The sequence below is a fragment of the Phocoena sinus genome, chromosome 9 (assembly GCF_008692025.1).
Source record: "Phocoena sinus isolate mPhoSin1 chromosome 9, mPhoSin1.pri, whole genome shotgun sequence".
Lineage (NCBI taxonomy): Eukaryota > Metazoa > Chordata > Mammalia > Artiodactyla > Phocoenidae > Phocoena > Phocoena sinus.
This window is the reverse complement of record NC_045771.1, coordinates 44,287,386-44,312,404: the sequence shown is the minus strand read 5'-3', so window position 1 is coordinate 44,312,404 and position 25,019 is coordinate 44,287,386. Positions and strand designations below refer to the sequence as shown.

The 25,019-nt window shown below is 35.9% G+C and overlaps 1 protein-coding gene across 1 annotated transcript in view; it reads left to right on the top strand.

Annotated features, from left to right (window-relative positions):
* Positions 1 to 25,019, top strand: part of BBS9 (Bardet-Biedl syndrome 9) — a 454,814-nt gene that overhangs the window by 159,510 nt on the left and 270,285 nt on the right. Inside the window, 3 exon segments of the mRNA XM_032643444.1 lie at positions 13,051 to 13,232; positions 18,081 to 18,157; positions 21,292 to 21,345. Coding sequence (XP_032499335.1) covers positions 13,051 to 13,232; positions 18,081 to 18,157; positions 21,292 to 21,345 — 313 coding nt within the window.

Here is a 25,019-nt window from a genome sequence, read left to right as displayed (position 1 = left end):
GCAGTGGTGTGCTGCACAGGCTCCCATGAGGGGAGGTGTGGATAGTGACCTGTGCTTGCACACAGGATTCTTGGTGGCTGCAGCCGCAGCCTTCACATCCTCATGCCCGTCTCTGGTGTCCGCGCTGGTAGCCACGGCTTGTGCCCGTCTCTGGAGCTTGTTAGGCTGTCCTCTGAATCCCCTCTCCTTGCGCACCACGGAAAAAATGGTCTCTTGCCTCTTAGGCAGTTCTAGACTTTTTCCCGGACTCCCTCCCAGCTAGCTGTGGCGCACTAGCCCCCTTTAGGCTGTGTTCAAGCAGCCAACCCCAGTCCTCTCCCTGGGATCTGACCTCTGAAGCCCGAGCTTCAGCTCTCAGCCTCTGCCCGCCCCGGTTTGGTAAGCAGACAATCCTCTCAGGCTGGTGAGTGCTGGTGGGCTCCGGTCCTCTGTGCGGGAATCTCTCCGCTTTACCCTTTGCACCCCTGTTTGCTGCAGTCTCCATCCCTGGCTCCAAAGCTTCCCCCCTGCCCACCCCCCACCACCTGCAGTGAAGGGGCTTTCTAGTGTGTGGAAAGTTTTCCTCCTTCACAGCTCCCTCCCAGAGGTGCAAGTCCCGTCCCTATTCTTTTGTCTCTGTTTTTCCTTTTTTCTTTTGACCTACCCAGGTATGTGTGAGGAGTTCTTGCCTTTTGGGAAGTCTGAGGTCTTCTGCCAGCGTTCAGTAGGTGTTCTGTAGGAGCTGTTCCACATGTAGATGTATTTTTGATGTATTTGTGTGGAGGAAGATGATCTCCACGTCTTACTCCTCCGCCATCTTGAAGGTCCCCCCCATCCCCCCCATGAAAGTTGTTTTTAAACTGAAAAGACTTATACACATGAAAGTTAATGTAATCCTAGTGGAAGTACTCAGGTGATCTGGTCACATGATATTTGAGATTACAGGCTGTGAGTGAGACTGACAATTGTTATCACAGAGGTAATAGCTAACAGAATGAATTCTCAGAGTTAACAGAGAGTGGGAAGCAGAGAAGTTTGAGTAGTGTTTAGGGATTCTCAAAATTAGGAAGCAGGAAGAAGAGCCCTTGAAGAAAACAAGGAGTAGACAAGTGGGAGAAGTCCAGTGGCACTGGAGCCAAAGGAGCGGAGCACATCCCAACAAAGCTCTGTGTCCCTGCAAGTCCTGTGCTTCCGCCTGTCTGGTGGGTATCACCTGAGTATTGGGGGGGGGTGCTTCAAAGTTCAAGCTTACTACCTTCATCTTCTCCCCATTCACTGCACAAAATACAACCCACCTTCTATTGTATATCTAATCTTGATAGATGTCTTTATATCCAGCTCTCTCACGCTCAACCTTAGGGATTTTCTTTGACTTCTTTTTCCCACATTTAATTGATCATCATATACTATTTATTATTCTTTGTATCTCTGCTGTGTTTCTTCTGTCCACTGTCATTGTACTATTTGCATTAATTCAAAGCCTAATACAAAGGTAGTTTTTTGTTTTGTTTTGTTTTAAACCATAGTTCTTGGAAATAATGCTATAATTTTCTGCTAGGTTAGAAGAAATACCATGGTCATTATGTACATAATAGTTCACTTGGTCTGGACAAGAGAACCCATATAGATACATCCAGGTAGGATGACAATATAATTTATTAACTGGGATACTTCCTGAGAGTGAAAGGGGATGGTGTTAATAACTGTACCAGGACAACAGGCATAAACTGGGACTGACCTTTGCAGACCAGGATATATTATTCTCCTAGCTCAGTGGTTCTCATCTGGGAGAGATTTTACTACCCAGGGGGACATTTGGCAATGCCTGGAGACATTTTGGTTGTCATAACACAAAGAGGAGAGAGAGTTTTTATTAGCATTTAGTGGGTTCAGGGCAGGGATGGTGGTAAACATCCTAGAATGCATGGATGCATCCTAGAATGCATTTCCACACAGCAAAGAATTATTTTCGCTTTCTTCATTTAATTAATTCAGTGAATGTTTATTTAGCCTCCCTCTCTTGTGCCAGGTACTGTGCTAGGTTCTGGAGATACGTTTATGAGCAAAGCTATCATAGTCACTGAATTTATGGAACTTGTAGTGAGGAAGACTGATATTAAATACATAATTACACAGATGAAGATATTATTTCAATAGTGAAAAATCCTGGAGGAATAGTAGTACCTTGTTCTTTGGGAGCATGTAAACAAGAGGACCTCACCTAGAATGTGAGGTCCTAGGAAATTTTCTGAGTTGAAATCTGAAGGATGAGTAGACTTGAGCTAAAGAAAGATCCTTTTTAAAGGGAGGGGAGGAAGAGCATACCAGGTACTAAAGGGGAATGGAGAATGACAATTCCTACGAAGTGGAAGAGGGAAGTCAGTAGAAGGATAGGAATGGAGGGCTGGGGAAGCATGGGTGGGGGAGGGAAGTGGACTACAGGTCAAATAAGCAGGGGTCATAGCTTAATTTAAAGGATTTTTATTTTAATTTTATTTTGCTTTTAATATTTATTTATTTATTTGGCTGCGCCTGATCTTAGTTGTGGCACGTGGATCTTCGTTGCCACGTGTGAGATCTTCGTTGCAGCATGTTGGGATTTAGTTCCCTGACCAGAGAACAAACCCGGGCCCCCTGCATTGGGAGCACAGAGTTTTAACCGCTGGACCACCAGGGAAGTCCAGGATTTTGATTTTAAATTGGGAAATCACTGGAGTTTTCTGATCCAGGGAATGGTGTGATTAGACTTGCATTAAAAAAGTGTCCCATTATCTAAAATGTTGTCTAATTCTGTTATTGCCTTACTTAAAAGAGACGTGCTCACAGCCTTCAAGATCTGTCATAGTCTGGCCACATTTGTTATTTACAGACACTTATCACTTACCTGCCTTGTTTACTGCATGATGTGTTCGAAAGCTGCCTTGATTTTTTCTCCTAAAAATATCTGTATATTGATGTTAACACTTTAATTGCTTAAAATAGTGATCATTATTTTTTCCCACTGACAATTCTTCAATAGAATGTTAGTCTAAAAAAAAAAAAACCCAAAAAAAAACCCAGAAAAAACAAAACAACAAAAAAAATGTTAATCTAAATAGTAAGAAATACACTTTCCCCCACAGGATATATAATGATAAAAGCTATTTTAATTTTTGGAAGGAAAGTAATGTGGCCAGAAAGATTTGCATTTTTTGTGAATTAACTCTGATGCAGAAAAGCTCTTATGATTTCTTGCCATACTGCACTTGAGATGGACATATGATTGTGTCCCTCTCTAAAATTCTCCACCTGAAATACCTTTTTTCTGTCCATCTCCTTGTGTTTACATCCTATTTGTTTTTTTCAAATTCTCCATTCTTGGTTTCATAATATTAACATTTTATAGTGTCCTTTTTCTATGTTACTATTGAACTTTGTTCATTCATTATATTACTTAGCACATAGGGTCTTGTGTTATCTAGAATGGAATATAAGCACCTATCTTCCTTAGTGACCAGAGATGAACCACACCTCTGTAACCTTTTATGACATGTAATATAGTATTAATTTAAAGTATTGTTTTTAACACAGTATCATGTAGCCGCACAGTGAGTGCCTATGGAATGATGTGAACGGGAGGGACATGATCAGCTTTCTGTCCAAATACTACATGAAATTGAGGAGTACTGAGAAAATTTATTGTTTCTACCTCCATTGGGATCTTTCAGTGGTTTCCTATTGCTTGTGGTTGTAAGGTCTACAATTCTTTGCAGGGCATTCAAAGCCTTTGTATTTTTACCATCTTATAATTTTTATCACCCCACTTTTCCATATGAATCCCCTTGGGGAGAAATAGACTTTCTGGCTGATGGAAACAGGTGTATCTTGATACTTAATGCTGTTCCACTGTTCTGGAATGCCCTCCCCAGCCTATGCACTCATGTCTTTTCTTTCTAGGTCCAATTTGAGGCTCACTTTACCTGCTTACTTTTTCTTCATACGCGCCTGTCCACTTTGAAATTACTAATATATTTATTTCTTTTGTTCATTGTTTTTCCTACTCCTTACCAGAATGTGAGCTCCTTGGAGGGACAGAGATTTTTGTGTTGTTTTCTTCACTGGTACTCAATTTGAGAACGATCTCTGACACATCTTTGATACTCACATAGATATTTGTTGAATATCTGTTTGTTTCTGGCTTTGGTAAAAACACCTCTTGAACGCCGTGTACTCTATGCAGGGTGTGTGTGTGTGTGTGTGTGTGTGTGTGTGTGTGTCCCCCTTTAAGGAAATGCTTTGCTGGAATACCCGCTCCTTCTCTTATTCCAATTCCTGCTTGTGTTATCTCCTCTAGAAAGCATTCTGGTCTGCTTACTGTCTGATTTTTGATATTCTTTCACTTTTGTTTTTATGGTTCCCTTGCTTACGTCCATCATTCATCAGAGCATGCTTCATACATCTCACACATTCTTGTTTGATTTACATATCTGTAATGGCCACTGTACTTTAAGTTCTTTGAGGAAAATGACCAGTGTAATCTGCCTATCTATCTATAACATCTAGAATGATGCCTGGATACAGTAAGTTCTAAATAAACACATAATTTTCAATAATGAAAACGGTTAGAGGTAAGTCCTTATAAATGTATTTTACTTCCCCAGTACAAAATAGGCACTTCTAGAAGTTATATCTTTTCTTTTTTTTTCTGGTTAGCAATTTACCTGTTCAGTCTTGTGAACATAATTAGCCAGATTTAGCAGTCTTGTGTGACTTTCTAGTAAGTCTAATAAGAGAGGTTTGAAAGAGCAAGCTCATGTCTGAGTTTTTGCTGCTTAGAAATTTCTTTACTACAAGCGGTATTTTGTTCAGTCTACCCAACTACAGCCTCTGTAATTTCTGCAATTTGCTGTGACAACTTCTTTTGGCAGAGCTATTTTTACTATGATATGTTTGTACTCTGGCCTTGGCTCCCCATTTTTACTTGTCCTTTTCTTGGGCATTCTAATTACCATGTCTCATCGTATTAAATAATCCAGCTCTTGCTTATCGAGGCTAATGTGGATAGCAATAATAACTAAAAACCATTTACACAAACCTCAAAGTTACACCTTAAAAATTGTTTTAAATTTTCCATTCTTGGGAAAGTCAACATGGAATGGTGGGCAAAAATATACTTTCACTGTACATCAGGAAACTTAGATTCTACGCTTGATTCTTCCTGGCTCCAGATTTTGTATTCAGTACGAACTGATGTTTGTCAAAAGGTATTGATATGAAGCTTTACCTGAGAGATGGTCATACAGAGAAAGGACAAACAAGGCCTAATTATTTTTAAAAATTGCAAAGTAACTCCTCAACACATAGAGCTAAAACATACACAGGTGGTTTCCTTAATGCCTGACTTAATTCCGGTAAGGGCTTAATACATTAGAAAATTATGGCACCAATCATGTCTTCTTTCATGCATCAGGAAAGGACTCCAACATCTAGCTTTATTTATGGAAAGATTCATTGCTTTGAACTTTTACTTTAGAAAATGTTCTTATTTTCCTTGGGAGAGACTATATTTGCATACTAGCTTTCTTGGCATTCATACGTTCAAGGCTCAGTGCCAGGTTAGAGCTACCACCTGCATATTCTTATCTTCCCACTCCTTTTGGCATTGTCTTATTATTTGATGATTAGAAGGAATAAGGAAGGGACATTAGATAACTGTAAATAAAGTTGGGTTTATCCTATATTGATCTAAAGGGTTCCATTTAAAGTATTATGGACAATTACAGAGGTGTTTTAGATTTACTTGTTAGTCTATAATTATTGATTGGTATATGGAATGTTGTGGCATTTTTGTATTTGCTTATGACTTAGTATTAGAGGTAAATTTTGAATTCTTTTGGAAAATTTCATATAGATGAAGTCATTGTGTCTGGCATTGAGGGACACAAATTCAGTGTCACATAATTCCTGCCCTGAGGGAATTAGCAGCCTGGTTAAGGTGACTGACATGCAAAAAATTTAAAGAAAATGCTATAACATTTTGCAGGGTGCTATTATAAAAGTATTATTTAGTGGGTATAGTAAAGTGGTCTATTTTATTTGAACGGTAGTAAGTAAGTAGTATCTCTGTGGGAAGAGATACTTTTTAAAAGAGGAGTCAGTGTTAACATCAAAGAAATAATGATGCCTTTAATTACTTTGGGGGGGAAAGGGTACACATTGATGGGCCCACACATTGGCTTGTTAGTTTTTTTTTTTACCAGTGAATCAGTTGCTGTGGAATTGTTGCTTCATTTAAGTAGCTATATGTCAACAAAGTATTTAAAAATACCTAGTATTCACATAAATCATCTCTCTCTATTTCACACACACGCACACACACACACACACAACACACACACTTAAAAGTTCTGTGTGTCTGTTTATGCATGTGTGAATAAGGGTGGGGAATATGGGTGCTAAAATGTGAGGCAGGTCCCAGCTCATGTCCAGGTAGATTTTATACGTTATCACTAAAAGTATTTTGTGTATTGATAGTATCACTTTATATGTATTTGTGTAGTATGTATACACTTTGCTATCTTTTTTGAACCCCCAATTTCTGTATTCATGGAAAAGTTTAAATATATACAAAGTAAGTGGATGGCATCATGGAACTCCCCTTGTAGCCAGTGCTCAGCTTCAGCACTTATCTGTGTTCTGGCATGCTGGCTTTTTCTACCCCTCTGCCTACCCCATTTTTTTAATTCCTTTTTTAAAGGTAAATTTATATACATTGGAGCATCACAAACCTTAACTGTACAGTTTTGACAATGGATATACACCTGTGTAACCCATAGTTCTCTCAAGTTATAGAAACCTTTCCATCACAGAAATTTCCCTGTGTCCCTTTCCAGTTAATAATCCCCTTCTCCCCTGCTTCCAAGTAACAACTGTTCATATTTTTTCATAATAGATTTGTGTGCCTGTTCTAGAACTTTATATAAATGGTATCACACAGTATGTATCTTTTATGTCTGTCGTTTTTTTCAGCATAATATTTTACAACATTCACTTTTTGTTGTTGCATGTACCAGTGTTGGTTTATTTTTTGCTGCTGAGTAATGTTCCATTCAATGAATGTATCATAACTTGTTTATCTCATTTTATGTATGAGCCTTTTTGTGGACATATGTTTTCATTTATTTTAGATAAATAACTAGGAGTAAAATTGCTGGGTTAGAGGGTTGGTATATGTTTAGTCTAATGAGAAATTGCCAAACTTTTTTGCACATTAGTTAAACCATTTTACACTCCCACCAGTTGATATATAAGAGTTTTGGTTGCTCCACATCCTCTCCAGCATTTAATGCAGTCAGTCTTTTAATTTAGACATTCTGATGTATGTGGTGGTGGTAAGCAAATTGTGATTTTAATTTGCATATTCCCTAATGACTAATAATATTGAGGCATTTTTTCTTAGCTTGTGTGACAGTTTTTATACTTTACTCTGTGAATATATCTATGCAAGTCCTTGCCCAGTTGAATTTTGTATGCGTGGTGTGTGTGTGTCTTGGTCATTTGTTATAGTAGTTCTTTATATGCAGAGGACACAAGTCCTTTTCCCTCAATTACTCATAGATGTTATAGTGTGTCTTGAAGTCAGTTTATGAAAGCCCTCCATCTCTATTCTTTTTTTCAAGATTGTTTTGCCATTCTAGGTGTTTTTTTGGGTACTTCCATAGAAATGTGGAAATCAGCTTGTTAGTTTCTACAAAAAAAAGCTTTTTGGGATTTTCATTTGGATTGTGTTACATTATGAATCATTTTGGTGAGAATCAACATTTTAAACTATATTGAGTCTTTTAGGGTACATCTTTTTAAAGCATATTTTGCTCATGTCACTCACTAGCTCAAAAGTCTTTACTGGTTCCACAATTACATAGATTAAAGCTTAAGATCTTTAGATGGCTTTATTCCCAAGTCTCTTTCCTCTTTTTTTTTTTTTATTCAATGAATGTTGTATCCAGGTTGCTTGTTCTTTCTCATACATAGTCTAAACTTTTCTCCCTCTTCTTCTCTCATGTTCTCCATGCTGAATGTTCTTCACACCTGTTCTCCAAATCCCAAAGGCTCAAATACTACAGATATTTATGTTATAATGTAATAAATTACAAGTTAACAGTAAGAAGTCTTTAAAAATAAATTGCCACATTTAGAATGTATAAACAACAAGGTCCTATGGTATAGCACAGGGAACTATATCCAATCTTCTGGGATAAACCATATGGAAAAGAATATTAAAAAAAAAGAATGTCTATATGTATAAAACTGAGTCACTTTGCTGTACAGCAGAGATTGGCACAGCATTGTAAATCAACTATATGTCAAGTAAAAAACAACCAAACAAGCAAAATAAATTGTTGTGGGGCAGATCACTTAAAATTTATACAACTGTGATTGGAGCACCAAAAAAGCAAAGCAAAGCGAACCAACCAACCAAGAAACTAATCAACCAAACAAACAAGCCAAACCCAAATAACAGTCATATTAAAATAGCACTTTACTTTTAAATAGAAAGATGATGGTAGTGTGAAGGAAGCGTTGAGGAAAAAAGAGCAAAAGACAAACTGAACATGAGAACCATGTAAGAAGCACTTTCAATCCAGGACATATTTGCAAAAAATTTTGGCATATGAGCCAAAAAGAACAGTGGAATAATGGTGCTTTGTATATAGCCATGTACTATATTTTTCTGCTACTACTTGGAGGTTCAAAACGTTCAGGTGATGGGTAAAAGAGTATGAACCAACTTCAAAGTTCTATTGACATCATTTCCTTGCTTACAAATCACATGTGAGTTAGTTCAGATTTCTGAAATAATCTGAAGAATAGACTGAATTTCAGTGTCCAGCTTAAGCTTTTGTTTCCTCCATCAAAATTTCCCTGATCCCCTTGGCTAGAAATGACATTCCTACTTCTGAACGCTAAAGTACTTTATACTTGTCTTATAGCTCTTATGTTTTCCACCCCATGCATACTTATCGAGGTGCATGTCTTATTCTTTTACAGGGTTGCAATCTTTTTCAGCTAATTTCTGATTTTATCTGTGTATGCTCTATAGCACTTCAAATGGCATCCTGCATATAACAGGTGTTTGAAAATATTTGATGAATGAATGAATGAGTGAATGAATGATGAGCAATTTAAATACAGTAGAGACATGAGAGGCAGATAGTAAATAAAAAAGAGACTAGATGAAAATCATGCACCTTCCTACTTTTTGTTTTCTGTTTCAGTATTATTTTGGTAAAGGCATGAAAGAATCCAAAATTTAAGTTTTTAAGATTTCTTTGATATCTGTATATCATAATAAAAACCAGACTTTGATGATTTGATAACTTAAAATATTTTTATTTTGCATAAAGTGCAGCTGGACAAGAACCATTAGATTCAGTGCATGTTCTTTTCATTTGTTTTTAAAGCTATTATTCATTTGTTTTATTGTATTAGCAAAAGAAACTGTTCATTTTTTATCTTTTGAGCTGTATTTCAAATACTTTCAAGTTACTCATTTTATAGATTGGCCTTGTCAGAAAAAGAGAACTACATAAAAGTTTTAATTCCATAGATTATTTAACCTTTAAGTTGCTGATTCAAGTGAATTGTACCTTTTCTTTGACCTTTTTCTTTCGGGATATACTCATTTTCATTGACTTGTAAGAGTTCTTTACATAGTAGAGGAAACTACAAAATTGTTTTTGTAGGTCAAAAACAGTTGAATATCCACAACTTCATATGATTCAACTTAAATCATATATTTATGTTGGTTGCCAAGGTTTTCCCAGTTTGTTCTTCTTACTGTAATGTATTTTTAAAGCGTAGAACAAGTTTAAAATTTTTTTGTGGTTTAACTTAGAGATCCTTTGCTTTGTCCTCTATTGCTTTATTGCAGCAAAAGTTCTTTCCATCCCAAGGGCAGATAAATATTTTTGTAGTTTCATATTTTTTAATTTAACTTTTAAAATCCATCTGGAATTTTGTTTGAATGTGTTGTTAAGGCCAGGATCTGTTTACTGAGTGAAGAAACAATTACCCTCAGATTCTTGAGCTAACTGTATTGTTTAATTTCATGCCCCATTGCTAAAATCACAAAATTATTGTGTGTCCTAGCAATATAACATCTTTGACCTTGAGTCCTCATAAAATACATTATTCTGGTTCCTTGGTTTAGCTGATGTATTTCAAGGACCAGAGTAATCTAGAGACCTTCATTTTGAGAGTGTTTAAGGATGTAAGTAAGTAATAAGGCACACAATACTTGATTTACTTGATGGCTTCTCCTAACATAAAATTCTATCACTCAGAAAATTGTACACATTAACTCACATGGACAATATTGTTTTAAAAATGTTCTTTAAGTAGAAAGATTAAAAAAATCTTGATTGTGTTCTTCTTTTATACTTAAATTGGACTTTATACTTAAGTTGGGCTTAACTTTAGGAACGATATATATATTTATATATATATATTTAAAATTTTTCCTTTGCATTTAAGATACCGAGTGATGACATTACTTATGTATTAAGTAGTGTTATAGACCTGTGTCAAAGTACTTTTTCCATCATAGATGTTTTAGACAGAAATTTCACTGATTTATTCTAAAATGTTTAGAGCTTGTGTTAGTGTTCCTGTGGAATAAAACATGCAATGTTACATGAATTCAGCTATTCTAAATTTCTGTTATTTGATCTAAATTGTAGGTAATGGCTCTAATACCATTGATAAGAAAAAAGTAAATTGCTTAAGTTTTGCAATTTAGTGTTAAGACATTCTGGTGACGCTTGTTAAGCTCTTTGAGTGGGTAAAGATCCTGGCTTCTCCCTTTTCTGTTTGGACACCTCAAAACACCAGTAAAGAATTTTTTCTTTTTGAGACACTGAAGAAATATGTGTATACACTACTATTCAAACTCTCTCTATCTGAACTCAACAACTTAATAGGTTCAGATAAATTTTTAGGTAAATCCCTGTATCTAAATTGTTGCTATTTGTCATCTAAAACAGTGGGATGAAACTGATTCCGTGATAAGCTATCCAATTCAAAGACCAAATAAATTTGGATAGTGAGGTATATTTGTAATGCTTCATGCTAGGTTTCCTTTATAATGGATCGCTCAAAGGAGGAAGATAAAATGGAAATACACTTTTGGATTCAAAGAACTGATGATCACCACATTGTCTGAGAAGCTCTGCCTTTTAGTTTCCTAGCGTTTCCTTAGGACTTACTGTGTTCTCAGACTTTAGTAGGTCTGGGTGGAATGGGGAACAGACTACAGTCACAACTAACTCAATAGGGACAGAGGTTTGCCCTCTTGAAATGGGCTTGTCAGAGCTGGAAGTTGGGATTTCCATGGTCACTAAGTGGCTTCAGTTGCCTGCAAGGAAAGGGTCAGGCCCAGAGATACTACAGGGGTGAAAACATTTTATTTTAGGAAAATAATTTTATTTGGGAGTATTTATTTTCTGAGCTATTTTGATGGAACCAGTTTGTTAAACTTAAAGACCTTTGAGGATCATCTCGTTTCACCCTCTCATTTTAGACATAAAGCATTTAGGCATTTAGGAAGCATTTAGGAAGACTTCTCCAAGTTGACTCAGCTACATAGAGCAGAGTCAGAGCTAGAACCCAAGCCCCCTTTTTAGTTTTTAGCTAGTTTTTTAGCTATCACATCAGTGATAACAATCTATTTTTAATTTTTCTGAAGTCACATTACAGAATTATGTATATATCCTGGAGAAAGTATTTACAGGAATATTGTGTTGAAGGCAGGTGGTGAAGTAGTTGCTGGTGGCCACCTTATGGGAAGGATTGAGCAATGGTAGTATTTACTGTCAATCAAGTTGAGCTTTTAGATTAATGAGCTGACCACTTGCCATGACCCAAAGTTGGGGAGTTTTAAAAATTCTTATTTGTTGTGGATGAGTCCTAGACTCATATACCTTAACTCCTTTTCTTCAGATAAATAGCAACACTTCTTTTCAAGTTCTTTTCTCTCTCAAGTTTTCTGTTGTTTTTGACTAATATTTAACCTTTAGAAAAGTGTTGGAAAACTTGTTTTTTGTTTTTTTTTTAAATCACAGACCAATAGAAAACACAACAAACAAATCTAAAATAAATTCATTTTCTATCAGTTCAAAATGACTTATGGCAATATTGAATTTTTTCCCTCTGGGCGAGGTAGGGAGGAAGCCAATAGTGTTCATCTCAACTACTTTTTATAGCAAGTTCAGGGAAATGTACAACTTTTATTTTTAAGCATTTATGCTAAGGTTATCTATAATTTATATATTATGGCTATTTCTAGAGAATAACAGAGATGAGGGAGCCTAAGAGAGAAGGAAGAGTGAAAGGATGGGGAGGAAAAGAGATAATCAGGATGAGAAGAGTGATGGAGAAAGAGCTACTAAATGAGAAAATGGGATACTTCTATCTAAGAGTGAAGGGAAAGAGAGAACAGACCAGAGAGCTACTTGAATAGGAGTGCGTGTGAAAGAAGCCATGGTGAGTGGACCTGAGGAGGGAGGGGAAGCATGTCCCAAGGGTAGAGAGAAGGAAAAGGAAAAGAGCAGTGGGCACATTTCTCTTCAAGGCCTCATAGGGCTTCCTCCACTAACCTTCCCATTCCCCTGGATTGTCCCATCTTCCCTCCTGTGCCTCAGCCCTAGTCTTCAGCCAGCCAGGAGCCTGGCTCTTGATCCATTGTAGCTCCTATGTGTTGTTCACTGCTTATTATGAATCTGCCAAGTGGGAGGTGCAGTGAGGAGTGAATGATACAAGTAAGACCTTGAAAAGCTCTTAGAGTATGAGTTACCACATAGTTATGTCCCCAAAAGTGGAAGCTTTAATAATAATTGTTATATTTCTGTAAATATAAATCATGTTTGAAACATTTAAATTGAGTCCTTGATGTAAAATTTTAGAAATAGATACGTTATATAGTCATTTTCTTAATGGTATGTTGAAGCTGAATCGAATGAAAATCTAGTTGGTCTAGATTAAATCTAAATCCACCAAAAATTTTAATTATGTCTCATTTTCTCTTCCTTTTTGTAGTGATTTAAAGGGAGTGATAGTCACTCTGAGTGATGATGGTCACTTGCAGTGTTCATACCTGGGGACAGACCCTTCTTTGTTCCAAGCTCCAAAAGTTGAATCTAGAGAACTAAACTATGATGAACTTGATATAGAATTGAAAGAACTTCAGAAAATCATCAAAGATGTTAACAAATCACAAGGTATTTCATTTGCAGCTTTTTATTATTTGATTTTAGTATTCATTGTAAAATTTATATTATTTTGTATATGGATAATGTTTTGTACATATTAGTTGATTTTCTCCCCCAGGCTTAATTAAACTCATTTTTGTAAAAACAGCATTGCTCTTTAACACACTAGTCTTTGTGCTTAATTTGTATTTTATAGCTTCTGAAAAATATGTCCTATTTAATAATACTTTTACTAGTGTGTACTTTTACTAGTAATACTTTTGTTAGTGTGTTTCAGGGACAGTGCTGAGTTTTTTTCTTTAAACTCTAAGAAAGGAACATGTATTTCTTTGGATAGTGGTTTTAGACCTTTAGAATTACATTAAGGTTTAGAGTGATCATTTATTAACTTCTAATATCCCTGAAAAAATTTTAGTTGCTTATTTTAAAAGAAACCAAAGCAGTATGTGACTTACTACTTTGTTACTAAAAATGTAGTCATTTGCAGCCTAGTGATATAATTTATGTTTGTAGTTAATTAGCGATCCAAATGGAGTGTAGCCTGTGGTATGCTGATTTCTAATGACTCAGAGGCTGATGATATTTTCAGTTCTTGAGTTTTGTATAACTCAATATTATCTTACTTTGGGATTCACAGGGGTATAATTTTACTGTAAATTAAAAGGAGAAACAAAACAGCAATCCTGCAGTTTGAGTTGGACATGTGAAAAGCATTACTTTAAGTTCCCTTCTCAGGGTCAGGTAAAAGTATTTTTTTAATGAGAAAAAATATGGACTATTTTCACTTAAAAGAAATGTTAAAACAAGCAGGAATAATAAAAGAAGCAGAGCATCAAAAGCCAACCAAAACAACAGAGCCAATCTTAATCCTGGTCCAATCACTTTCCTAGCTTTATGTATTTTTGAGCCCATATTACCAAGAGACATTCAGAGGAATTTAGATAATATATTAAAAATATTAATATTAAAATATAATTATTATGCTTTGGTTTTACACATTCTCTTAGAAAGTTTTGAAAATAAACAAGTGAAACTTAGGTCTTTTAAGTTCCTCCAATTATTTAAAAACCCATTTGTTGTCAGGACCCTCATGTCAAATAGAGAATAGTTAAAACTGGATGTGTCAAATTGCACATTTTTTTCCATTTTTGATACTAGTGTTTTGGGATTAATGGAATATAAGTTTCATTTTGTCACTTAAAAATGTAATTGGAGAAAATTGGCATACATATGAAACATGAAATTTCCAGAGTTGGTTAAATAAGTTTAATGTGGCTTTTCAATACAAATTTTGTGTCTTGAGATTTTGGCCTTTCCATAAACAATGTGCTAACGATATTTTGATTAACACTTGATTATGTAAAACATTTCTCAGGTAAATCCCTTACAGCTAAAAGTTATTTTTTGGTGGCCATAGTGATGCCCTTGGGTGAGAAGGGTTAGGCTGTTTTACTTGTCATTACCCTGATTCTTCTGTGTATCTTAAAATAAGTGCTAATTAAGCTAGGGATGTACCCACAGACTTGAGTGCAAAGTTTATTATTTATATAACCTCAAAGTTAATATTTGAAGTTCTCTGCCCCTTCTTTGCCACCATCATTTGGTTTTATTCCTACAAAAGAAACCGAGACTCTTAAAAAAGAGAGACTTTTAACATTATTTCTAGATATGGAAAACATTTAGTATTCTCTACACTTATAAAATTGTGGTATGTTTGTTCATTAAAATACCTGTAATCGGGCTTCCCTGGTGGCGCAGTGGTTGACAGTCTGCCTGCCGATGCAGGGGACACGGGTTCGTGCCCCGGGCCGGGAAGATCCCACATGCCGCGGAGCAGCTAGGCCCGTGAGCCATGGCCGCTGAGCCTGCGCGTCCGGGGCCTGTTCTCCACAATGGGAGAGGCCGCAGCAGTGAGAGGCCCGCGTACCGCAAAAAAACCCCCCAAAAACCTGTAATTATATAAAAGCACCAAATCATTTCATTACAGAAGATTATGAGAAGTTAAAACTCTGAACTTTTTGATGACCTCATTATTCATTTAAATGCCACCTATTTTAATACAGTGACTTTAACTTGCAAAAAAGAAGTTCACAGTCTTGTGGGTTATGTTCAGCACTTTAAAGCTTGTTTTATTTCTTCAAAGCAGGAATTGCAGCAAAATGTAAAGCCAATTTAAAGAGTATATTTTGTTTTACACATGGTATATATTATCTACTGTAATAAAAGTATTTTTGAAGCTGATTTTATGTGTGTAAGTTATATGAGGGATGTATGTTGTAAGCATGAAGTTATAGTAATAATTTCTGTATGGCTTATGGATTTTGAAGCTTTTCATACTCAACTCATTAGTGAGAATCCTGCCTTGCATTTCTGTTACTAGTAGTCAACAACATCTATCAGTAGGCACTTTCAAAAACAGAGTTTCCTTATGATTGATTTAGACAGTTGATATGTTCTTTACTTGGGATGGATATGAAGGAAAGGGTACAATACTGAGATAGACTCCCACACAGCATACTTGTGTCTTCAGGAAGGGAAAGAGAGCAGTAAGACATGGGCGTATAAATGCAAGTCTTCACCCATTTGAAATATGTCTAGGATAACTAAGTTGCTTCTACCATTGAGTAGTAGAAACATTTGTACCTGGTAACCTTGTTGGAAGATGTGCTATTCGGGTTTATGTCTGGCTGCATATAACAGAATGCCTAAACAGGGTGGCTTAAATAAGGCTCAGGTTTATTTCTTTCTCATGGAAAAGAAGTCCAGTAATGGGCAGTCCAGGGTTGATTTGGCAGTTCCAAAGTCATCAGGGACTCTGATTCCTTCTCACCCAGGGTCTTCTGTTGGTCTAGGATGGCTTCTGGAACTCCTGCCCTCACATCTGCAGCTGAGTCAGCCCACTTAACGATCTTTCCTGGAAGCCACACCCTGAACAGCTTCCACTTACATCTGACTGACCACTCCAAGCTGCAAAAGAGCCTGGGAAATTTAGCATTTTGGTTGAGCACTTTGTTACTTAGGATAAAATTGGACTCTTTTTTAGTAAAGAAGAACTGAAGAATCTTTACTGGGTGGGCAACAAGCAGCCTTTTGTACTCTCACTAAGTTGTGGAAATTCTTATTCCAAACAGTGTAATATTGGTGGGAATGCCTGGTGGCAATTGTAGGTGGTTCTTCTCTTTGTGAGACAGCTGATTTATGTGACATCATCCAGGTGCTTTCTATATTTTCAGTCAGCCACCCTCAGTGTGGGGGGATGTTTTCTCTCAGGGTCACAGGGTGATTTTAGCAGTTCCAGGCATTATGTGCAAGTATGATTTCCAGGGAAGAAGAGAGATATTTCTCCCAAGTGTCCCCATTGATTAGGGAGGACTAGCTTTCCCAGAGGCATGTACCAGCATGCCGACTCCCACCTTTCCTTACCTCACATCTGCCAGGATTAGGCTCCATGATCACGACTAAAACAACAAAAGGTCAGGGGAGAAATCATCATGATGGGATTTGACCAATTCAATAACTTTGAGATGAGGTGAATGCCTCAACAGAATTAGTGTTCTGCCACAAAGAAGGAGGAGGGAAGAATGGATGTTAGGGGGACAGCCAATAATCTGCCATATATATATGTATATATATACACATATGTATGTGCATATGTATTATTTATGTTTCTTATTTATTTAGGATCTCTATAACTTGTTCTTTTTATTTTATTTATTTATTTATTGTTTTAAACATCTTTATTGGGGTATAATTGCTTTACAATGGTGTGTTAGTTTCTGCTTTATAACAAAGTGAATCAGTTATACGTATACATATGTTCCCATATCTCTTCCCTCTTGTGTCTCCCTCCCTCCCACCCTCCCTATCCCACCCCTCCAGGCTGTCACAAAGCACCGAGCCAATATCCCTGTGCCATGCGGCTGCTACCCACTAGCTATCTACCTTATGTTTGTTAGTGTGTATATGTCCATGACTCTCTCTCGTCCTGTCATACCTCATTATACACTATAAACATTTTTTAAATTGTGAAATTTTCAATTGTAAAGAGAAAATGAATATGGTCAAAATAATTCAAACAGTACTGAAAGCATAAACCCCAGGTCTTAGTTCCACTAGATTATTTAAAGGTAACCTTTATTAAAAGTTTTTATGTATTCTTTGAGAAAATTTTCCTGTTTATATAATTGTTTTTACACAAATATGTGTGTCTTAGAGACATTGTACTACATCTTGCTTTTTTTAAATCAATATCATATCTAGGATTTCTTTTCATGTCAGTATATAAAGATGGACAGCACTCTTATTTAGAGTTTTGGGTTTTGGACCATTGCACAGTATTGATATACCATAATTTAGTTAACTATTTCTCTATTAATAGAAATATAATTTAGATTTAGGCTGCTTTGTTTTTAATAATTACTAGCAACAGAGAAACTCCTTGGGCATGTCTATGAGTATTGGGTAAATGTTTGGGAGTAGATTTGTTAAGTCACAGGGTATATGCATTTTACATTTTTTTGGTGAATTTTACATTTTGATAATTACAGCCAGTTTACCTTCAAAAGAGTTGTACTCTTTTTGGCTTCTACCAGTAGCTAAGGATAGGGAATTTAAATTCCTGACACTCGTCAGTCAATGGGTCACATCTTAGCTAATATCTTTGGAAAAAGAGACAGTTTTCCTTTCTAGTAATGTAGAGGGGAAAGAATTAGTATAAAGCTTCTCATTCTGTAATGCCTCAGTTTTTTTTTCAACTCGTGAGTATATATTTGATATATGGTATAGATAAACCTTAGCAGCTGTATACAGCAAGTTTTACTTTATGAGTAAATACTTTTTTTTCTCTTAAAATTACAGGTGTATGGCCTATGACTGAGAGAGAAGATGACCTGAAAGTCTCTGCCATGGTTTCTCCTAACTTTGATTCAGTATCTGTAGGTGTATTTGCAGACTTTCAAAGGGTTTGTGATAGTGGCAAACTCTGATAAATTGGGATCAAAATGTATTGGTTTAAATTCTGGGCCTCCAAATAGAAACTTTAGGGAAGATAGGTTTTAGGCTTTGTTACTCATAGAAAAAAACATTTCTAAGTTCTTTGTGTAATAAGAAGTTCCTTAGGCAGGATTTCTGTCTTAAAAAAGGGGGAGGGAAGGGAAATTGTCAAAGAGGTTCTCACCATTACTCTGAATCTACCTACTTTTTTTAAAAAAACGTTTTCAGTACTGAGTATTGAGATAATCCTAATCCAGATGAATAATACTGACCCCACTAGATTTTTGTTGAAGGTTCAATGAGATAATGTTTATGAAAGGCATAGCTCAGGGTTTGGTAATTTATAGTGTTTAATACATTATGGTGGTTGTGGTGGGGAAGTAGTTTAAGAATAGAGTTGGGCCGGGAATTATTTTTTCTCTCATTTCTATCTGTGTGACCCAGGGCAAGGTATTCAATTTTCTTAGTCTCAATGTTCTCATCTGTAAAATGGGAATAGTAATAGAATCCACTTTGTTGAATTATGGTAATTAACTAACAAATCATTATAATAATAAAATTACATTTTGATTCTTTTAAAATGATCATCACGATCATCACCACCACAACCACCACCACCACCACCTGCATTCTACTTGTCTCCTTCAGTGCCATATCCTTAGTGCCAGTCACATGATGGGTGTTCAGTATATATTCTCTCTATAAGTGAATTAATAAAGCTGAGAAACAAGAAAGGGGGACTGTCCTTGGTTACGTTACCCCATCTCTTTGTTTAGTCTTCTGTACACACTTGTTAGATTATGGTTGGTTTTCTCTCACTGCCTGCACTTCGGGCAAAATATATTGTTTATCTATATCTGTACCAAAGTTGATCAATTTAGGAAAGTGATTGAATTCACTGTTTTTTACTCTGTATGGAATTTATATCATATAATTTTGCTTAGGAAATGACTTTGATATTTATGTATCACAGCATAATATAGTAAGTAGTTCCATAAGCTTTTCAAAGATTAATCTTAGTATAAACAGCCAACCCAAGCTGTGATAAAAATCACATTAACATTGCCATAGTATAGTAAGTTGGGTATACGTAAAAAAAGTAGGACTATATATGAAAGAAACATTCACGCAGCTGAGTCACATAGTAGAGGTACTGTTTAAACATTGGATATTCAGCACACACCATTTCTCACTCTACCTGAAGGGTGTAGTCTGAGTGGAACATTTTTGCTTAGTTAGCTGACAAATGTACACACATTTTCTTGCCTTGGAAATGATTCTTTTTTTCCTTTGGGCAACTTGTATAATTTTTTCTAGGTTCTCTTAAACATAGGCTATTTGGATTGAAATTCCCTTTGTGTTCTTTAGCAACTTTTGATCTTTCTGAGGAAAGGCCTTATGTGATAGCACTGTATTGTAATATATATTTCCCTATCAGTAACCTGGAGTGCTTTTTCCTCTTAACTAGATGTCTCTTTTCAGCTTCATTTCCCCTTCTTACTATTTCTTTCCTTCTTAAGAGATTCTTGAGAGTATCATATTCATCCCACTGGAAAACATCAGTCCAACGATTTAGGCGGCTGTGATGCTATGCTGTCTTTGTAGAGCTACTTCTCTCTGGCTGTAATTTCATGTTTCCAAAGGACTTTTGTCCCTGAAATATCTAGGTGTTTAGATATGGATTGAAAAGAGCAGGAAACAGGAGATGTTGGTTTCTCTTCCAGAACTGCCGACAGCTAAATGTAAAACATTTCCTGGATTTTAGGTAATACTAGAGCAAAAAACCTGGCTTAATATTTTATTTTCAATCATTGTTATGAAAGCACACATCCAAAAAATAATATAATTAGTGTTAGAATGGGGGTTTTTATAGAAGAGGTAAACATCGCTATCCTCTCTTCTTGACTGAGAAGTTGGATCAAAGTTCATATATAGTTTCCTATGGAATCATAAATAGAATATGAATCTCCCAACTCTTAATTATGCTGATGGCCATTACATCAGAGTGATCCCCACTGCTTAGAAGTGATTTAATTTTTCTTAGTAAAATAATTCCAAATAGGTTAACAAAGTACAATGGATTTATTCATTGTTGGACAGAGACTTCATGATCTTAATTGTTCCCTCAGGAATTCATGTGGGTATTATTAGAAAATATGTTACACTTTGATCTTATTCTATTATAGAGTGACCATATTTTCCTCTCAACCTACCACTCTAAAAAAAAAGTTATAAATTCTAAGGAAATGTTTGCTCTATTATATTATATTCTGAATTCTTTAAGAGATAGGACCAGGTAACCAAGGCTGATGCTCAAAGAGTAAAAGAGTTTATGAGGGCTTCCCTGGTGGTGCAGTGGTTGAGAGTCCGCCTGCCGATGCAGGGAACACGGGTTCATGCCCCGGTCCGGGAAGATCCCACATGCCGCGGAGCGGCTGGGCCCGTGAGCCATGGCCGCTGAGCCTGTGCATCTGGAGCCTGTGCTCTGCAACGGGAGAGGCCACAACAGTGAGAGGCCCGTGTACCATAAAAAAAAAAAAAAAAAAAGAGTTTATGATATGCACTAGGAAAAAAAAATACACTCCTACTTTTGTTTTATTTTCTAGATGTAAGGCCACTGAATCTTTATATCATTAGGTACATGTCTCAGATATCAATACATATTATTAATCAGAATAAAACATACCTTTGGCAAGCTAAAAATACAAGGACCTAAAAGAATGGTGTACTGTTTATATAGAAAATATACAGAAGTCTTCTTTTCTATAATATAAAGAATGAGTAAATAGAATTAGTTTCAGTTTTTAAGGACATTTGGCAATAGAGTAGTTTGATAGTAAAATATATGTACTTTTCTTCCCTTTTTGGAATCGTGGGTTTTTAAATATTAGCTTGTGACTTTTTCAATGAAGCCATCCAACAAGCCACACTGACTCTTTTAGTCTGCCATCAGAGTGATAAATCCTTTATAGTTTTTTTTGGTGGTGAGAAGTATGTATCACACCTACTGTGTTTACTCATTGATGTGCAGTGTTGAAACTATTCTTTCCTTCTCTTCTCAATTCTGTGTTTACAGCAATCTACTGATGTTGAAGTGGGAGCTGACCTTGTCCCTTCAGTCACAGTGAAGGTATTGTACATAGTTCTAGACTGTAATGTGCAAACAATATCACACATTTCATCACATCTGTCACTTGTCACCTATAAGTAGCTTATGGAAATGTAAAACAAACACTTGGCGGGCAGAAGAACTAATAGACCTTTACCAGAGAGAACATCAAAATGGCCAACAGACACATGAAAAGATGCTCAACATCACTGATCGTCAGGGACATGTGCATCAAAACCACATGAGATATCACCTCACACCTTAGAATGGCTGTCATAAAGAAGACAAGAGACAACAGGTGCTGGTGAGGATGTGGTGAAAAGGGAGCCCTTAAATATTGTTGGTGGGAATGTAAGTTGATCCAACCACTTTGGAGATCAATTGGAGGTTCCTCAAATAATTAAAAAAAAAATCTGTATGACCCAGCAACTCCACTTCTGGCTATAAACCAAAGGAAATGAAAATAGTATTTCCCACGAGAGATATACACTCTCATGTTTATCACAGTATTATTCACAAAATAGCCATGATGTGGAAACAACCCAAATGCCTATCAATGGATGAATGGATAAAAAAAGATATGGTACATATACACAATGGAATATTATTCAACTATGAGAAGGAAGGATATCCTTCCATTTGCAACAACATGGATGGATCTTGAGCACGTTATGCTAAGTAAGATAAGTCAGACAGAGAAAAACAAGTCCTGTATGATATCACTTATATGTGGGAATCTAAAAAAGTTAAGCCTGTAAAAAACAGAGGGTAAAATGGTGCTTACCAGGGGATTGGGGGTGGTTAAGAGTGATGATGTTTAAGGGCACAAACTTGTAATGAGTAGTAAATAAGCCATACAGATCTAATGCACCATATAATGAATATAGATAATATTGTACTATAATTATGTAATGTGATAAATATCACTGCCTTGGCAATCATATTGCAATATATAAATGTATCAAAGTAACATGCTGTACACGTTAAATGTACACAATGTTACATATTAAATTTATTCAATTAAACAAAAGATTTCTTGGTTAAAAAGTTAAGAAAAAGAAAAACCCAAACACTTGACATTTGTAAGTTTTCCTCAGCCTTGAGTAGTAAATAGATAGCCTTTATTGTTTACTACAAATATAAAACTAGTAATTGCATTTATAGCAATATGTATATAACAAAAAATTGTTATGACTTATTCCTACCATTAATTAAATGTGTAGTGTGATTAAGGGTCTTTTTTCTAGAAACAAAATTAGTATTTAAATATACTAAAGGAATTGTGTCATCACATTCACAGTAGACCAAGCAGTTGATTGCAGTATAATATATATATTGGGGAATCATATGAATGTTAATAATATCTTTCTTCTATGTATGATTATGTGTGTGTTTGAAAAGAATTTCCAGCCATCTATCTGCCATAGTATTAACTTTAAATGGATGTATTTATGGCAAGAAAATATTAAATGAAGAAGCCACAAAATAGAGTAGTGACAAATTGATAGTCCCCAAAAAATAGAATATGAAGGATGTGGTTTTGGTTAAGATTTTTAGTCCTGCCATTGTAGAATTTTAGAACTAGAACTCAAATGTAGAACCCTCTTAAGGCATTTAGATTAAAGTGTGGTAATAAGTCAGTACATTATTAAGCTGAAAATATTTATCACTGCCCAGACTTTGGAGCCAGGGAAAGTTGTGGATCTTGGCGATTTGCTAAGTCAAAACTTGGACAGGGCTTTATATTTTCTTAGATTATGGGTTGCTGTCCTTGGAGGAGTTTGACAGGGCACCAGGCTTTACCAATTGTGTTCGCTTATACTAGACCCAGCGGGTGGCCCAAGTGTGGGGATCTTTGGTAGAAGTTGAAGGGAGCCCAATCTTATAACAGTTTCCTAAGCTAATTTTTTTGGATTCTTGCCACTGGTAGCAAGGGTGGTCTTTTCCCAGTCTCCATTCCCCCTGTCCAATCAAAGGCTCTATCCCATTAATACTTCTGAGTCTGGAAAAGCATTAGTGGCAAGAAATCAATCATTTAAGAAAAAAAACCCAACAACCCTGTAGCGTTCCAGGAATGATCTATATAGACTTCTGTGTAGGGAAATCTCTTTTATATCTATCTACTGATATTGTTCTGACACATAACATAATAATTCAGGAGCACACTGCAAATTGCAAAAAGAAATCTTGTACCTAAACCAGATAACTTTGCTCATGCTAATTTTTTCCCTCACTACTAGTTACTGCTATAAATAAATACACATTTCCCTCCCATGCCGTTCTTAAGCTTTCATGTGTAATAGCCACCTTAAAATGGTGGCATGACACTATTGGAAAATTCTCCTTCATTAGGAGAATAACACTTAACTATGTTTGAGAATGGCTAAGTCACAGCTCTCTTCCTTATTGCCATTATAAAAGAATGGGAAAGAATGCGACACACAAGAGTTGCACAAAATCAGCTGGACTTAAGCGGCAGACACCATGACTTCCTGATTCTGCCTGACAGTTCCTATACAAATTTCTGTTATAAATCTCTCCTTATAGCCTTTTATAACAACAGCAGCCAAGATATATAACCATGGAAGTTTCCATCATAGTAAATCCTGTTAATTGAGAAAATTTTTCCATCCGTTCCAAGTGAATGAAGATGTGGCTACCTTGAGTGTGTGTGCGTGATGCGTGACCATCTATCTATTGCAGGCAACTAAGGCAGAGTGGTTGTTAATACCTGGCCTTTGGAGTCATGTTTATATATCTAGGATAAAAATTTAGTATTATGTTTCCTGAGGATCATATTTTATTTTGTTAGAAATGGAAAATAGCATGGAAAATTCAGATATTAATTTTCATATTTCCCCCTTAATCTATAATTATTTTTCTCTTAAAATATGAGGTTTATGGTCTGGCCAAGTCTTTAACTCTTTTTTTTGGCTCAAACAAACTCTTCTTTGTTACTGTAGTTATTTTTGTCACACATCTTCTTGATTCACTTTTGAAAGTGCCTAGTCCATTGTTGGGATTCAATAGATCTGTGTATGAGAGTTATCACCATTGATCTTGCATCTAAACTAAATGCAAGCACTTGTAACAATGTAAAATTGTATGATTGTTGTCTAAGTACATGTTGTTATGCCAGGCAGAGTCAGAACGTCTGCTGTCTTAAAAATGGCTTATTCTACCTTAAGGATTTTTCATTTTCATTTTTAAAACTAACCTCTCACGAGATGTTCCTGGTCATAGTTTTCAGCTCTCTTGCACACATTGGCTGGATGGTCTTAGACGTATTATTGAGCTTCTGTGAACCTCTATTTTTAAACTGTAAAATGACAGTACTTCTTCATTTGCAGAGTTATTTTGGGACTTAACCACGATTGATTGAGTGTGGGCTCTGGATTCTGACAGACAGAAGTTAAATTGTGCTTCTTCCACTTATAATCAGAGTAGCCTTAGTCAAATTATCTAGCTTCTCTGAGCCACATTTTTCTCTTATGTAAAATGGTATATTGTGATAGTACCTGTTTCACAATGTTGTAATGATTAAATGAGATAATACACATAAATAATTTATTAGCATGGTTTCATGAATATAGAAAGCTGCTAATGGTTATTATCATTACTTTTATTTAAAAATATATGTACAGACCAGCATATTATTGTTAACAGTAAAATATTGAAATTGCGTTCTGTTTATT